This window comes from Salvia splendens, chromosome 4 (assembly GCF_004379255.2).
Source record: "Salvia splendens isolate huo1 chromosome 4, SspV2, whole genome shotgun sequence".
Classification (NCBI taxonomy): Eukaryota; Viridiplantae; Streptophyta; class Magnoliopsida; order Lamiales; family Lamiaceae; genus Salvia; species Salvia splendens.
In genome coordinates this window covers 38123151-38140810 of record NC_056035.1, presented here as the reverse complement: position 1 = coordinate 38140810, position 17660 = coordinate 38123151, and the positions used below count along the sequence as shown (strand labels likewise).

The 17660-nt window shown below is 39.3% G+C and overlaps 2 protein-coding genes across 5 annotated transcripts; both read right to left on the bottom strand.

Moving 5' to 3' along the window:
- Positions 1–529: 529 nt before the first annotated feature.
- LOC121800406 (29 kDa ribonucleoprotein A, chloroplastic-like) lies at positions 530–4351 on the bottom strand. Of its 3 annotated transcripts, none has more exons than XR_006050494.1 (5): positions 3961–4351; positions 3760–3858; positions 2667–2960; positions 981–1190; positions 530–899 (listed from the first exon to the last, which is right to left on the bottom strand). XR_006050494.1 is itself a non-coding variant. In XM_042199979.1 (4 exons), exons 1-4 carry the CDS (start codon positions 4330–4332, stop codon positions 1056–1058), a joined length of 900 nt encoding a protein of 299 aa, XP_042055913.1. In that variant the 5' UTR covers positions 4333–4351; the 3' UTR covers positions 955–1055. The 3 variants fall into 3 exon arrangements, 1 of the variants encoding a protein (XP_042055913.1); XR_006050495.1 differs by having other exon boundaries at positions 530–891; XM_042199979.1 differs by lacking the exon at positions 530–899 and having other exon boundaries at positions 955–1190.
- A 6938-nt stretch (positions 4352–11289) lies between these two features.
- LOC121801429 (protein RGF1 INDUCIBLE TRANSCRIPTION FACTOR 1-like) lies at positions 11290–12723 on the bottom strand. 2 transcript variants are annotated; one of them, XM_042200912.1, is made up of 4 exons: positions 12563–12723; positions 12273–12461; positions 11986–12201; positions 11290–11884 (listed from the first exon to the last, which is right to left on the bottom strand). In XM_042200912.1, exons 1-4 carry the CDS (start codon positions 12614–12616, stop codon positions 11672–11674), a joined length of 672 nt encoding a protein of 223 aa, XP_042056846.1. In that variant the 5' UTR covers positions 12617–12723; the 3' UTR covers positions 11290–11671. The 2 variants fall into 2 exon arrangements, with proteins under 2 accessions (XP_042056846.1, XP_042056845.1); XM_042200911.1 differs by having other exon boundaries at positions 12548–12721.
- Positions 12724–17660: the final 4937 nt, after the last annotated feature.

Here is a 17660-nt window from a genome sequence, read left to right as displayed (position 1 = left end):
ATTGTGTTTTCTTTTTGAAATTGGATTCGATCTTTTACATAATTAGATTTATTGAAAAAATGTTAGTTTTACTTAAAATAAACTAATCCCTAATTTTTAGAAATTAATTATAAAAAAAAGAGACTAACAGGCTACATTACTTTAATTGAGAGGGTGATCCATTAACTTTTCTTAAGTTGCTAACTGATCAACGTAATGTATTCAAAATATCAACACGATCACATTAAAATATCAACACATATTTGTGTTGACATTTTAATAAATTGTGTTGATAATTAAAATTAATGTCAACACAATATATTAAAATAGCAACTTAAGTATGTTAGACATTTCATTATCATCGTGTTGACATTTTTAATACACTACGTTGATGACTTAGCAACTTAGCAACTTAAGAAAAGTTAGCAACAGATCACACCCCACCTTAATTTTGCATATACTTATTATTATATAAATTAAGAAATAATAAATCATCACAAACTTATAATTACGTGTATGATATGACGCAAAATATTACTATCAGCAAAAATTAAGAAATAATAAATCATCCCTAACATTAATTCGCCGTAAAGGCAGTTAAAGAATTATTCAGTTTTGTTCAACAAATGCATTAATAATATACTACCAGGATAAGATAATTAACAAGCCAATCCTATAACTTTAACTAAATGTATACCAATCCTATAGCTTTGAGCCTTTGGCCAATACACTGTATTGTCGAAGTCTATATAAGTGGTGAACTTCTAAAACATGCTAGTACTATATAAGAATCGATTATATAATTATGATGATATGTCATGTTAATTAATTAATCAGCAATATCAGAATGAATCTGTAACACATCTCTTTGCTCTTTCTGCAGATGACTCTTCTATCTCAATCCCTGTTGAGCTGCAACACTGAGGATTCAATCAATATATTACTCAATTAACTACTCATGACCAAAAAATGGAGTAAGATAAATAAATTTCCAACATTACTCATTATCATCAAGAGTACATGTGCAGGGCTGAAAATGAGCAGTGTTTCAAGAAGCAGGACGAGCTAAACCTATCTCAAGACTCTTCGGGCTGTTCTGGGCTTGATTCCGCCTCACTCTCAGCAGCATTGGAGTTTGATTCTACGTTACTTTCAGAAGCAGTAGAGCCTCTTTCACTAAATTTTAAACGAATCGGTCTCCCCAATAATTCCTATGCAAAGAGCATGCATAGCATTATGTCATCACAGTATCAAAGGAAAGGAATCAATGCTATATCAAGTAATTTGGTAAATTTGGAAAGTATGGTTTCTTCCTTCAAGCAATAATATTAGTAATAATGATAATTCTTCAATTTTCATTCGTATGACTATAAAAGCAGCATAACCATAAAGGCATAAACAAGAGGAACTGCACCACCTTTTGGCCAGCTTTAAATCTTACCATAATTATGATAAAGATGGACACAGATATCATCCAGAGGCAAGTTACATCTATCTACTAGGATATTGTATAAATGCATGTGTTTACTATTGATAAAGAAAAAGATATTCTCAATTTATTATAATTCAAATCTTTCTAAAAAGGGTCACTACAGATTTCAGCTACTTTACTAAATAGCAATTCAAACTCCTGAAAATAATACAATAACAACAATAAACCATGAGATAATGGAAATTTACCAGTTTTGTCAGTTTGGCCTACCATGAGATAAATGGAAATTTACCAGTTTTGTCAGTTTGGCCTACCATGAGATAAATGGAAATTTACCAGTTTTGTCAGTTTAGCCTAACCATACTAATGTTTCTTATTGTGTATAGGTTCACATTTATGTATCTTTTCAGTGGCATTTTTCAAATGGCATTTCATCAAGTCCTCCAAATGGAACTTCATTCCTAAACAACAATTAGAGCACCCACACCATCACGGCCCACGTCCCCAAGGAGACAGGACGCATTGGGGGGGGGGACACCAAAACATCTATCTTTTGGAAATTCAAGAAGCAAATAAAGGAATCTTGTATACTGTGTTGCTGAAAGTCTTGTACACATACATGGGTACTATGCGCTCAGAACAATTGCAGAAAGATTTGGATTTTTAATTATGTAATTTTCATTTTTTTAGGATTTCAATTACATAATTTTAAAATTTAATAAATTTCATATTTTAATTAAATTGCGGATTTAATTTAGTTACACCTATAATATATAATAAATAAAAGAAATAAGACATAAATAAAAATTAAAGGGTGGGACGTATGAATAGTGTAAGGAAAGGGATGGTGGGTTGTGGGTGTTTCTTAAGTAATGGATGGGATAAAAAGTGGTGTGAGGCCCAGCTAAGAGACGAATGGCATTGTGGATGGCCTTAATAAGAATCAAACTATTTCTGTGTGCTGACTGTGTGGGAGGAGCAAACAGCAATGTGCTGACTGTTGGATACAATAGGGACAAGAATTGCAAAGATTACAAATTCATGCACATTTTCCTCCTAGCAGTCTCAGAGCAAAATCCTATGACTGAGTTCTATAAAACCTCATTTAACTCTGTGACATAAGTAGATACAACTAGTTTGATATCTTTAAGAGCCATTAAAGTAGTTGATACGTTGATATTATCTGAGAAATTAAATACAAGCATTTAAGAAAAGTAAAATTCAAATGAGCTTTAAGATAACAGTGGTTGATTACCTTCCCATCTAATTCATTAATTGCAGATTCTGCTTCCTCTTTGGTGGCAAAAGATACAAATCCATATCCAGCTGATCTTCCTGAAGGATTACCAAATATGACCCTTGCTGAAACAGGATTGAAGTTGGATGAGAATAGCTCTCGGAGATTATTTGATCTCGCTTTCCACGCAAGATTGGATACATAAAGCCTGTGGCGGGTCTCTCCAGGCGGAGGGACTATTACAGGAGCAGGACGAACAGGTTTCTTGAATCTCTTAGCAAATTGTACTCTGATAATTCGGCCAACCACTTCCTGCATAAATAATAATCATGGAGATCAACAATAAAAAGCATAACCAGAATTCTGTTCTTTAGACTGAGAAGTTGTAAACCCCTTGAAACTCAGATGACTACAGACTACAGTGAACAGGTGACCAGTATCTTTCACCCCATAATTCTGTAGGAAGATAGAGTTTCGAGAAATACATACAGTTAAGTCTTTTCAGGAGTATTAAAAAGATACTTCAAGTTAAAATGAACTCTACAAGTTCCTCTAAGCATTATTGCAAAGTTGCAGGACAGTGAAGACACCACACCTTTGTACCACCAATCTAACATAACTGATGCTGGTCGTGAAATCAAGAACTTAAAGCAGTGTGTCGAACTGTATCCATGCATAACACTTTGATCTAAAGCTTAGTGCCTGATCACATGGATCCAAACTCTTAACACTCTTTCTTGAATCAAATTACCTATGCAACATGATTTGTTAAACTATCATCTTCTAAGGTCCAACTTTCCATGAATCTTCATAATGCAGCAGTTTTAGTTTACTCTGTTTCAACAAGAAATTACATCATCGCTTCACAAAATATCAATCATCCTGCTTAACTAGAAACACAACATTGAACTAATGGACCTGTTAGATCACAAAACCAAATTACAAGTCAATTCAAACAAAGCAACAAATATTAAAGAGCATCAAGCTTGGCTCAAGCCTCAATAGCATTCTATCAGGTCGAACAAATCAAATGCACAAGCGTAAACAAGAAACTAAAGCAAATATACTCAACTGTAGAATTCAAAAACTAGCTTGAAGAGCTCAAACTTACATAAGAGTCAAACTTTTCGATAGCAGCCTGAGCACCGTCGCCAGAAGCCATCGTAACAAACGCAAACCCTCTGTTCTTCCCATCTTTCTGCTTTATAATCTTCAAAATTATACCACACCGTAAGAGCCACAACCATAAAAGTATTAAAAAAACATTAGCATCACACACACTTAAACCAATTTTTTTAAAAGGTGTTCTAACCTCAACGTCCGAAACATCGCCACATTCACTAAACAGTGTCTTTATATCAGCGACGGAGAAGGACCACGGCAGGTTCAGCACAAACAGCTTTCTTCTGATGTTGGCATTTCCGGAATTTTCAATTTTTTCTCCTTCTTCTTCTACAGTTGTTTCATCTGCTACAGTTGTAAGGCTTTCTGGAGCTGATTGCAGCTGAAAGGAAGACCTTTTCGATGTGTGGCGATAATTGAATTTGAGCGAGGGCGGAGAATTGGCGACGGCAAATTTGATTGAAGATAAAGATTTGTTGGATGAATGGAGATGGAGTGAAGTTGGAGGGAAAGATGAGAAGATGGAAGATGCCATTGCCGCCTCCTTTGCACCCAGAGCCATGGACTCGAAGCTTACTCGGATGGATTCAATCCTCATATTTTAAGGGTTTATTTCTATTTTGGATAATATTAATTTAAATTACTAATTTTGCAAATTCTGGTGCATTACTATTATTTTAATTTAATTTTAACACAAATACGGAAAGTTTTAATTTTTTTTTCAATTATAACACCCCCTTATATAATTGATCGCTTTTGATAATATTCATTGCTTCATTTTAATAATAAAAAAAAGAATGAAAAAAAAGTCATTCTAAAGAAACATTGGTCATTTTAGCCCAAAAAAGAAATCCTTTTGTATCTGAACGATATAATTCTAAAATTTTAAAAATTTGTGATTTGATATTCTGATATTCATTTCGAACCTTAGGCTATCCACAACGCTGTCTCTATACCGTCTCTTAACTACTATTTGAGCACTATTTGAGGGCCCCACTGTCCTTTTTGCCTCCATCTCTTAACTAAGAGACGGAACCTGCAACGCTCCGTCTCTTAACCGTCTCTATACCGTCTCTTAATTACTATTCATTCAATTTAATTTATAAATTTTTTTAAAACCCAATTCAATTTAAACAAACACACTTTATTAAAATTAAAACAAAATAAAAAAACACACAAAATAAAAAAACACACAAAAAAAACACACAAAATAAAAAAACACACAAAATAAAAAAAAAACTAATCGGAAGGGCTAATCATCCTCCGGAGGCGGTCGAGGTTGAGGGGGAGTCGGAAGGCCAAGTTGTGCTGCCATATGCACAATTCCGTTCCACCAGGCCGCGTATTGGGAGTGCGAGAAGCGGGAAGTGTCCGCCATTGTGGCGGTCATGTACGCCACCATAAGTGTGTCCGAGCCTCCTCGCGAGCCCGATCCTGAGGCCGGCTGGCTTGATTCGCCTCGGCCCTTCCTTGCTCTAGCCGTTTTCGCCGCCTTCGTCCCTTGCGGCCGACGGCGCCTACTCGCGGATCCTCCTGCATCGCCGACCGTACCCGCAAACTCCTGGGATTCAGCATCATGTTGGCTGATGCCTTCAGCAGTGTCACCACCAGACGCACCAGCACTAGACGAGTATTGACCACTCGCCGTATGCTTCGTGCACTTCGAGTTTGAGCCCGAGCTGGAGCGGAAACCGCCGGCCCATCGTTCCTCGTCCTTGACGGCCTGCCAAACATCAACAAATCTGAATTGATGTCCCTCGTCCTGGTAGTAGGCGCGCAAAGCGGACGTCAAAATGTCGGTGGCCGTGGTGCCGCTTTGGTAGCGCGCCTCTTCAGTCGAGTAGATGCCGCAGAATTTTTTGACCTGTCGGTCGACTCGGTCAAAGTGACAGCGGATCATTTTAAGTGTGCGCTTGCGGGAGCGGTTCGGCTTTATTTGGTGGTAGACCTCGACAACCTTTTCCCAGACACACTTCCGGGTTTGTTGATTCCCGACGATGGGATCGTACGAGACCGTGATCCAGGCGTTGTACACCGCCGGCGTGGGATCAACTGGAAAATCCTCCCGGATCTGGGATAATCCCTGTGAAAACCGCGGGACGTTGGGACGAACATATGCATCAAGGTCAAAATTGGGTGGTTGGTACCCCCCGGCGTCGCCGAACCCTGCGTCCCCGGCGTTGACGAACCTCCACCGCCCAATGTGTTGATCATGTTCTCCCAATCGCCGAACGAGTTGAGATCCCACCCGCCGGAGCCGGAGCCGCCATAGTTGCCCTCGCCGTCGCCGAACATCTTGAGTTGGGTTATGAAAATTTCAGTGAAAATTTGAGAGAAAATTTAGATGATAGGAAGAATAGATGTGTAGTTGTCTGTAAATGAGGATGAGTTTAGGAGTATTTATAGAGTAAAAAATTTAATAAAAAACAAAAAAATTATAAAAAAAAAACAAAAAAACGGTAATAATACCGTTACAATTTTTTTTTTTAATTTAAATTCGATTTTTTTTTAAAAAAATATATTTATTGCGTCAGCACGTGACGACACCCACTCGCGGGCCGGCGAGTGGGCGTCACGCACGACGTCGGGCTGCGCCACGTCGCCTAGGCGCGTGGCGAGACAGCTCGTCTCGTGGCTCGCCGAGACGAGACGCGGGACGAGACGCGGGACGAGACGGAGGCTGCAACGCGTCTCGCCGGGGTCTCGTCTCGCCGGGACGAGACGCGAGACGCCGACGAGACCCGTTGTGGATGGTCTTACTAGTTACTTGATACGAGACAATAATGTCATATCTTCCATATCTTTTATTTAGTTATCTTTTGATTAATAGTATCTTTTATATATTGTTTTCTTGTTCTCTAAACTAGTATTCTAGTATTATAAATAGGGATAGGTTGTTATCATTTTATTCAGTCAATGAATACATGAAATTATCGATGTTGGCTCAATTAATTGTGCTTTAAGAAACCTCTCATAAGGCTGCCGACGAGACTGTTCTCGCGCTCAACCGCCCTCCGCCGGAGCAATCGCCGACCCAACGCGTTGGGCGTTCGATACCTACGGCACTCGTTTCTTGATTGTAACCGGAATTCGACGTTGAGGAATTAGATCCTTAACAACTGGTGCTTTCATCGTGAGCTCATCCTCCACAACATCGATCGAACCACAGCTACGTCACTGCCCGACGGGAATCCATCGCCCACAGCAACTAGCCACATCGATCAAGCCACAGCTACGTCGTTGCCCGACGGGAATCCACCCGCGCACAACAACTAGCCACACCGCTGCCTGCCGGAATCATTCCGCACACAGCTCCGTTTAAGAATCTGACCCCTCTTGCCTGCGGAACATAGCTTTCTATCGAAGTGAGAAGTCATCGACTCTTGATTTCAGTATAACCAACAATTTTCGCCGGTGCCCTTGCAAGCAAATTTGTAGCAGCCTTGAACCACAACCACGCCTTTGTCGCCAACATGTCCTACGACTACGCCGGATACCACCATCGTAAATACAATTTCCCTCAACCCGTGCAGTCGTTTCACCCCTGCCACACCCGACAGCCCACTTGCTGGGACCCACCATGGACCCGTCGGACCACTGCATATCAGCATTCTTCATCCTACGAGCTAGATATGTACTCGCCATCACCGCCCAAGCGCCGACCTACCTGTTGGGACCCACCTGTCTATCGAGAGACACCAAGGCAACGCCCCTTCAACGAGGTCTCGGTGTATGATCAGCCGTTGGCCCCTGTCCCTAACTCACGTCGGAATCAACCTTACACGGCGCGTGACACAGCGGCGCCACTGCACACCTTTCCCAGAAGGTATTCCGTTAGAGGGCCCGCGTCTCAGCGGCCTCGTTCAGCAATCATAGCAGAGGACCCGATTAATGCAGAGTTATATCACTTGTTGGAGGTATGGGACAGGAAGGCGACTCATGTCGATGCCACAGATCTCCGGGTGAGCAAATTCCGATCATTATCGCAGCCCGATCAGCCAGATGTTTCTTCGTCGCGCCGGACGCTAGAATACCCTCCATCGAGAAATACTATGGCTTCTCGTGGGTAGTCGGGTTTATACCCCAATGTCTCATTGGCTCCACCGCGACACAGCACCACCGAGTCTACAAATCTTAGGCCGGATTTCCAACCACCGCAGGGAAACCCATGGATCTAGCGACGACCGCTCGTATTTCAGCAATCGGATCAACCTACAACTCACCAACCTTCATGTTTGGAATCACCTCTAACAGAAACCATTGCCGCAAAGCAGCCCGACCAAAATTACCAACCCCGCCGCCGCTGCCCCAATCAGATCGCCTGCCGCAGCGGTCGAGTCCTTCACCGCCTTTGGAGCTGCTACCTTGCGCTGCTCCGAGACCTTTGCCCTTGCACTCACTGGCCGTGACAGCACCATTTGCGGTGTCTAATCTGCCTCCACAAGTTGCTATCCCGAGCTCAATGAAGAAAAAATGGGTAATGAATATACAAGAAGGAGAAAAGATATGAAAGATATGACATTATTGTCTCGTATAATTACTACAGTACTACACTAATTAGAATTTGGCTCTTGTAATTTAAATCACTATAATTCCTTATTTTTTTTGTGACCAAATTGGTCGGATAGAAATATGCATTGCGATAACATCAAAACATAATTTCGGTTTAGTTTGATGATGCTTGTTTAATTGACCCAAATTCAATAAAAAAAATTGTACTACTAGTATAATAATAGGAGTATCACTTTGCTAGAAATTTTATTTCTGCTGTCTGCACTTGGTCGAATTAATTTTTTTTCCCTTGATTATTTTGGGTTTCACAACCTTGAATAATTATTTGTGTTCCATTTTGATAATCGTTCTCTTTGTTTGATTTGGGTTTCTTCGTCTGAACCAAATTTTGACTGACTGATTTTTGTGGGCTCAGTTTTGGTTTCTCGTTATTGCACGAGTCCTGGTTTTAATTCTGATTTCCTTTATCGGGCTCAATTTTAATTTCTCACTCCCTCGATTTCCCACTGTTCTTGCACAAGTGCAAATTTGATTTATGCTCGATTGTACCACAACACAACCACTAAATTAAGCCATAATTAGTAGGGATATACTGATACTATTCACTATAGTAAGCCATAAGTAGTACTACTAAGAAAGAATACGTTTCAAAATTCATAAGGGAAAAACGCACAAATTCAAATTGAATTCAAGCAATATAATCAACTTATTCTGATATACTCAAACATCGTACTCACTTTGTCCCAAGTTATTTGAGTCGCATTTTATTTTTGACAACTATAAGTTATTTTAATCATTTTTCTTTATGGCAAAATATAAAATATCAAATCTCACTTATTTTATTTTTTTTCTACTTTATTCTACCTTTTCTCTCCTACTTTATTTTATGCATTTTCTTAAACTTTATATTGAAAAGAAGTGCATCAAGTAACTGGGTCGGAAGTGCAACTCGGTTAGTAAGATGCTTCTTTTGTAACCAATAGGTTGAAGGTTCGAGTTTCCCCTCAACCACCAGGACAAAGGTTGTAATTATTATGGGGGTGGATGTGGAACTTTAATTAATCCACTTTGAACTAAAAATCGTTGTCTTTTTTGGATCCATGTTTCTTATCTTCAGTTTAATATTGCAGCCTTTTTCATGTTAAATGTGGTATCAAATTGAGCCTTAATATAAGAGTGTACATTTAAGGCCATATACTTTTAGTGATTCACATTTGCAGTCTTTATATTTTAAACTTTTGCTCGCTTAAGGCTTTTTTGTACTTTTTGAATATTCCCCCTGACCCAACTAAATTGGGACAAATTTTTTGAGCACAGATATTAAGAAATTGTGTTGAATAAATAAAATGAAAGTAAAATAAAATAGGAAAGAGAAAAAAGTAGGAGAGATGAAGAGAGAGTAAAATAGATGATGAAATAAAGTAAGAGTAATTGGATGTTTTGTTTTTTTATCAAAAAAGGGAAATGACTTAACTTTCTTAGGATGTCCCAAAAAAAAAGAATACGACTCAAGTAGGGATGGACAGAAGGAGTACTATTTTTTTATAAAAATGCCCCCAAATCTATATGGAACATTTTTGCACATTTCCTCTCCAATTACAACCTCCCTTTTCATACATTTAATTTCCCACATTTAAAATGATGTTATCGCCAAATCAATTATTTACAAACATTTTTTTTCCTTTAAGAGTTGACATTTTTGTGAGTACATATATTCTTTATTATCAGTAAGGCTTTTTTTTATATCAATATACTAGTTATTAATTTTTAAAATTTGAAGTTAGTGCATTTTTGTAAAAAATAGAGCCACAAATCAAAGGATTTAATACTCCAAAATTAAGTGGAATGTTTCTTCATTGATACTCCAAAATTATAATACCCCATATCTATAAATATCTCCTCATCTTTCGGTTATTTTTCCTATTTTTCTCCGATCATTATATTGCTCAATGAAAAAAGTTCATCATCAAATTCATGTGCTGCAGATTGTGTTTCATATCTATTTCGTCATAAAAAAAAAGAAAAAGACTGGAGTTATATATTTTATTTTTATTCACATAATATGAAACAATACCGGTAACTTCTTAAAGTGGGAATCAATGAGTAGATGAGCACTACCAAATTACAGTTATCCGAAATTACTTCTTTCTGAATGGATAAAAAAAGCTAAATCAAAATAATAAAATTTGAAATCCCAGAAAATTTCAAACGCAAAAGGGTAGAAAAAGAATCAAAATCATCCATAAAATGGCTGTAATTGGAGAAGAAAATGTATACAAAAATTGTCCCTTATATTTTTGTCCAAAAATAGTGCTGGAAAGGTCAAAATACTTTAAAATGACAAAGTGTAAAATACTAAGAATCTGAAATATGCAAATTACAATATAAAAACTACATACAAATATGCATCGATGAAAGAATAAAAGCTGAATGGAAAATGTGACGGTGCTCTCGAAAAAGATCAAACCAAAATTTATTCGAGACGAAATTGAAACAATTCGTTTAACGCATTGTCAATGTGTTAGACAATGAATTAAATATGAGAGAGAGAAACACGAAACATAGAGAAAAGTAGGGAAGGATAGGAAGCCACCTACGAATTCCATCTCCACCGTTGAAATCAATCAAACGGCCCAGAAATGCCCCACAAGTAGCCCACCAAGATACTGATTCCAAAACGACACCAGACCAGACCCACCGTGGAAACTCCATTGGCTGACCTGTTCAAACTCGGCCGGCCATAGCCCCACACCCTTTGAATTTTAGTCAAAACATTCATTCCTAGATAACCACCATTGCAAAGATCAAATGTGGTTGCTCAATTGATATTTTTAATTTATTCATTCTTGAATTGTTACTTTCTTGTTTTCAATTGCGACTTTGACTCTTTGAAATTATGAAGTTGCTTATACATTGAGAATGACAATGCATGCCCTTTCACATTTTGCCACTTCAAATAAATGGTGTGAATGTGAATTAGTAGTACTAAAAAAGAGTAGGGAAAATGTAACATAAGTACCCAAAATTACATTTGTTTAACTCAATATATGCATATGTACAATTTTGCACATCACTTCCAAGAAACACAAAGAGGGGAGTAGAAAACATAGGAAACTTCAAAACCACATCATAAAACCAAACCAAAACAAAACTAGTGTTACAAAATATGCATCTCTTCCAATTCTACCCTTCTAATTATTTTCCATTTCCCCCTATATGCAACCTGCTTCTATGAACAAATTACAATGCAGGCAAAAGACTATTTGAGTAATTGCATTTAGATCATGATTGATTAGATAACCATAACCCCTCTGTTTTTGTACCTTATTTATTTTTTGAGGGTTTTAACTTTAACCATTCACATAGTAAAAGAGCATTATTATATTCCACTATATCTCTATAGTGAGTCCACCCATAGGGGCTCTATGGGGAATTCCCTTCCTCCGCTTCGCATTCCGGTAATTGGCGGCGGATGGCGGCGGCGTTGACGGCGTAAAGCTCTGGCCGTGGCTGCTGCTCGACTCATCAGATTCCGACACCGCGGCGGCGCTAATCCTCTTCCCAGGCCACTGCTTGTTCTTCCTCAACGACGTCCCAGCAATCTACATAAAGTTTAAAATCCAAATTCAGTAATCACACATCAAATTCAAATTAAACCCAATTCAATTCAAATTCAATAATTTAGTAAGTAGTAGTACTATACCTTGCAACCAAGAGAGCAGAATTTGAAGGAGTCGAGGAGGCTGCGGTGGCAGACGTGGCAGGTGTTGGTGACGCCTTTCCCCGGCCGCGGCTGTGGCCTCTCGTTCAAGAAAACAACCTTGGCGCTGTTGATCACGTATGTCTGAACCGAGCTGATGTCCAAATACATTTGTATCTCCGACACTCTGATCACATCATGATACGATGATCTCCTAATCTGCAAATCCAATTCCGCCATTGAAATGAAAAACCAATTAGGAAACAAAAAGAAACAGAGAGATGCGAAACCTGAATAACGCGATGATCCTTGTGAGAAGGCAAACAGAGGGAACAGAGAGGGCCATTCATACAATCCAAGCAATACATATTGCATTCGCTCTTGTGAGAATCCACGTGGAATTGGCATTGGACGAAGAAATTCTCTTTCAGCAGCGACTTCAGCCATGGCGGCCACACATTTTTCTCCTCATTTGGCCCCTAAAAACAAAAAGAATCGTTAAAAAGCCACACTTTTTCACAAACAAAATGTGGAATCAATAGAAAGGCAAAAAGTCGATACAAACATTCAGCTTTAGTACCATCTTCTTCGGCTTGATTTCACGAGCAGCGGCTTCTTGATTATCGATCGCCATTAATCAGACAGAGAGAATGTGTGTGTGTGGGAAAACAAGAAAGGTGGCTGTGAGAGAAAGCTTTATGCGAGTGGAGGCGGTGAGAGAGACACTCGTTTGTAAATTGTAATGGTGAGGCTCGTGATTATCTTCTTACATAAACAAAGTCCGAACCTAGCTCCGAGGCTGACCCTGGAGATACGTTGGCTGCAAGGAACCGACCTCCTTCTTTCATTTTTCTTTATCATCTTAATTATAATTACTTTCCTAATAATACTTTCTTTATTGCCTTTCATTATCATGTGCTACACATTCTTGCTTCGGTCTTATCGCACAATTATTATTTTTAATCAAACTAATGCATCTTTCGTTTTGTCTTTATTTTATGGGTAGATGAATTTGGATATAAATTTGAACTTGGCAATGATTAATTAATGGGGATTCGCCATCGGCGGCCGAGGGATTTTGTGCCATATGAGGAAATTTATATGTGAAAAAAAAAATTAAATTTCGTTTTACTAATGTAGTAGCAAAATTTAAAAGATCTATGAGGAAATTTGTTACGTTTTATTTTATTTCATTTTATTTCCTTAACTTAAATGGGAATTTGTTAATTGAGGAAAAAGATAATTGAGTTGGTACATTGTTCCGATTCCATGCATTATTGGTAGTGCCTAAGTTTTTTATGTTTCTTAGTTATAGCAAAGAACAATGTCCATCCATTTTATTGTACTTTAATTTTCTTTTATTCTTTTCATCTTTTAAATTATTTTATTGTCAGTCCGTGTGTATTGGGGTGTTGGGTCAATGGTGGAAACTGGAAAGTGTGTCTGAAGATAGGGGAAGAAGACTATGGTAGGGAAAAAAGGTTGAAGTCAACCGATATCTACAAATAATGTCGATGAATTTGTATCGAATTTCTTAGGGATTTACTTCTTTTTGAAACCAAAAAAAATGCATATAAGAAACAAATGTTGTGAAATACAACCTCCGATCCAAGAAAAATATGACACTTTCATTTTCTGCACTCGTTTTGAAAAAATGATAATAAATACAGAGAATAATATAGACAAAAGACTTCTCTACATTATTCTATCTCGTACTTTACTTTCTTTCCACTTTAACTATTTATTATCTTTTTTTCAAAATGAGTGCAGAAAATGAAAGTGTCCTTTTTTTCGTGGACGGAGGGAGTATGGCATTTTTTTGTTTAGATTTATGTTGTTCCACACAAGTTACATAATGGGTAAATTTGGAGAACTACTTTTGACAATTGTCATATTAAACGACGTCGGATCTATTAAAAAGGTGCAATCTTTCCCCTACTAACTTATGTTCATCACAATATCTGTAACTTGTGAGTTCTTATAAAGTGACTTTTGACTATGAGATGCAATCTTCCATCTTCTAAATTACAATTTTTACTAGCTATTCTACACAATCACACATACATAATTTATATGGATACATTAGTTTTACAAACATGTTAACTAAATGACTAAACCATTTCAAAAATTACATGCTTTATAAGTAAATCGGAAGGGGTGCAGATTATTGTGTGATGAATTGGCAATTTAATTGTAAATCACTTCAACAACTAAATACTTTAAAATTACATGATAAAAAAAATTAATCATTTATAAAAAATTCATGTTCACTTTGGTTCATGACTTATTTGAGTTCGTCAATTAATTCGGGGCTATTTGTCTGACCATGAGTCCTGACATAATTTATAATTGGAAAATGAAGATGATTTAGCTCCGCTGGCATATGGAGTATTAGGCCACCCGTAACGCGTCACGCAGGGACGGGACGGGGAGTATTAGGCCACCCGCAACGCGTCACGCAAGGACGAGACGGCAGCGCGACGCGTTGCGACGCCCCCGTCTCTTCTCAAACCCGTCACCATCTCGTCACGAAACCCGTTCCGCCGGGACGTAACGCGGGACAGCTCGCCCCGCGCCGCTGCGATGTGGCGCCCAGTCGCCGGCCCGCGAGTGGGCGTTGTCACGTTGACGCAATAATTATTTTTTAAAAAAAATTGAATTAAATAAAAAAATTAAAAAAGTGAAACGGTAATGTTACCAATTAAAAGAGCCGTTTTCATTTTTTTTTATTTTTTTACTCTATAAATACTCCTAATTAATCCTCATTTCACACACAACTACAAAACTATTCTTCCAAATTCATCTTAATTTCCTCTCCAATTTTCATCTAACATCTAATCACAGGCGACGGAAACTCCGACTGTGGCGGCTCCGGCGCATGGGATCTCTACGCGTTCGGCGACTGGGGGAGCATGTACAACACATTGGGTGGTTCCGGTTCGTCGACGCCGGGCTCGACGCCGGGCACCCAGGGTTCGGGCACGCCGGGGGGGTACCAACCACCCAATTTTGATGTTGATGCATACGCCCGTCCCTCCGCCCCGCGGTATTCGCAGGGATTATCCCAGATTCGGGAGGATTATCCGGTTAAACCCACTCCGGAAGAAGGCCGAGGCGGGGGAAGCTCCAGGACGGAGGAGGAGGATCTAGGCCGGCATCCGTACGGCCCCAAAGAAACGCTGGCGGTGTACAACGCCTGGATCAGCGTCTCGTACGATCCCATCGTCGGGAATCAACAACCCCAGAAGTGCTTATGGGAAAAGGTCACTGAGGCCTACCACGAGATTAAGCCGAAAAAGACCCGCCGCCGCACATATAAGATGCTCCGTGCTCACTTTGACCGAGTCGACAGAGAGGTCAAACGATTCTGCGGCATCTACAAGAATGAAGCGGCTCAGTACCAAAGTGGAGCCACGAGAGCCGACATTCTGAGGTCGGCTTTGCGGGTCTACTACGAAGACACCGACAAACAATTCAAATATGCCGATGTTTGGGAGGGTCGTCAGGGACGAGGAAAGGTGGGTCGGTGGTGTGCGGTCCAGCTCGGGCTCGACCTCGAAGCGCATGAAGCACACGGCGAGTGGCTAATACTCGTCTGGTGAGGGCGGTTCGGGCATCGGGCCACAAGAGTTTGCCTCGCAGGAGGAGGAGACCCCGACAGACAATGCCGGGGGTCCTCCCGTGGGGGCCGTCGGCCGCAAGGGAGAAATGCGGCGAAGGCGGCTAGAGGGAGGAGGGGCCGAGCCGAATCAAACCAGGCGGGCTTGGGCTCGGGGAGACCCTCGAACTCCCTTATGTCCATGTACATGACCGCCACTATGGCGGACACTTCCCGATTTACGCCCAGCCAATACGAAGCCTGGCTTAACGGAGTCCTGTTTATGGCGGCACAACTTGGTATCCCGCCTCCAAGTGGCCTCAGGGCACCTCCACCGCCTTCGGGGGATGATTCACCGGCGTAGTAGTTTTTTTTTATTTTCTATAAAATTGTATTTTAAATTATGTCATTTTTATTTTTTTAGGATTTTAGTTATGTCTTTTTTTATTTTTTTGAATTTTAAGTTGTATTTTTATTTTATATTGTAATGTTATTTTATTTTTAATGAAGTGTGTTTTTTATTAATTGAATTTGGTGGAAAAAAAATGAAATTCAATGAATAGTAATTTAAGGGACGGAGGGTTACAGGTTCCGTCCCTTAGTTAAGGAATGGAGTAAAAAAGTACAGTGAGGCCCGCAAATAGTGTTTTAAGGGACGGTATAGTGACAACGTTGTGGATGACTTTACATATATATTGAGTGATGAACTCCAAAAATATAATTGAAAAATTAATTTGAAATGTTATGTATAAGTCTAGAGAAAATATTTTTTCTAAAAAATAAAATGAAAATGGATGAAACTCCATATATTCAAAAGAAACAGTTGAACGTCAAAAGCCATAAAAGGCAATCTGATTTTTATTTTGAATCAATAATATTTAATTGTATGTATGATAAGACCTATTTCATGCATCGATTTAGTGGTAAAATATACGCTACTTGATCGGTTTTATCGCGAAAGCAAGTGTTAAATGTGCAGAAATGCCGCTTGACCAAGGCAACAATGCCAAACTGATCAAGCAAGTACAATAGGCGAAAAAGGCCAGAAAGCGGGGGATTTGATCAAGGGGGTAATTAAGCAGTCAAGGAGGGGACCACTGGCTTCCAGAAGAAGGACCTGTGAGGCAATGAGCTGGATGGTGCGCATCATTCTGTTAGCAAGGACAACGTTCTAGAAGGGGACACGTGCTGATATGAGACGCAAGGACGGAGCTGAGTCATGAATCTGTTACTGAAAAGCGTCGTCATTCTAAAAGGAAAGCACGTAGCAATCGATGAGTCGCTCACTCTCAGCATGAGCGAATATTCCCTGCCAAGATCGTTATCCAGCTGGAGGTCGTTGCCGAGCTTATAAATAGAGGATGTGCCACCACACAAAAAAAAGAGAAGAGTCCGATCTTTTACTTTCCATCTTTAGTTTAGTTAGTTCTCTAGTTTAGTCCAGTCCTCTAGATAGTTTGGATAAAATAATGCTTAGTTAGAGAAAAGGGCGACCGAAGGGAGCGCTACAAAATACTCTATATCTGTCAGCGTTGTCTCAAGTTTCCTGCCGAGGATCTTCTCGGTTTACTTGCTTTCGTATTTTCCGAAGTGTTAGCTTAGTTTAATTTCAAGTTGCTTTGTAGTTAAAATTTCGATCTTTCTGTACTTCGAATGTCCACTGTACTCGTTTGGATTCTGAGTATAAAATCAAAGTTATGTTTTCGTCATCGTGTTTACTGTTCTAAGTAGTTAATTTTCATTCCAGTTTGAATTTCACTTGACCCAGTAGTTAAAATTCCCTTGAACAAGTAGTTAATTACTTTTCTGTCTAAAGTAAAATCAGTAGTTAAAAACTCTCAAAGTTAAAGCGTGGCAGCAGTCAAACCCCTATTCACTACGCACACACTCGATGCACTAGTTTATCTGTGGGATCGACCCCGAACTTGCCGCTTTAATGTTAAAGTAGTGTAAAATTGGGAGTTTATAATTTACATTGGTGGCGTGCGAGAGCGAGATCAACTTGATCAAGTGGCAACGACATTTGCTAACTGATCCCTCCGGTTCAGTTATCTTTTCCATATAACTTGAATCAAAGAAA

Excerpts from the sequence above, each read along its gene's own strand:
- LOC121800406 (XM_042199979.1), bottom strand. The coding sequence starts at position 4,332 with ATGGCTCTGGGTGCAAAGGAGGCGGCAATGGCATCTTCCATCTTCTCA. Across the intron at positions 2,961-3,759 it reads TCGAAAAGTTTGACTCTTAT|GAAGTGGTTGGCCGAATTAT; the intron begins GTAAGTTTGAGC and ends TTATTTATGCAG. Across the intron at positions 1,191-2,666 it reads TTAATGAATTAGATGGGAAG|GAATTATTGGGGAGACCGAT; the intron begins GTAATCAACCAC and ends CTCTTTGCATAG.
- LOC121801429 (XM_042200911.1), bottom strand. The coding sequence starts at position 12,616 with ATGGCGATCGATAATCAAGAAGCCGCTGCTCGTGAAATCAAGCCGAAG. Across the intron at positions 12,462-12,547 it reads AGATGGTACTAAAGCTGAAT|GGGCCAAATGAGGAGAAAAA; the intron begins GTTTGTATCGAC and ends TTTTGTTTTTAG. Across the intron at positions 11,885-11,985 it reads TCTGCTCTCTTGGTTGCAAG|ATTGCTGGGACGTCGTTGAG; the intron begins GTATAGTACTAC and ends AACTTTATGTAG.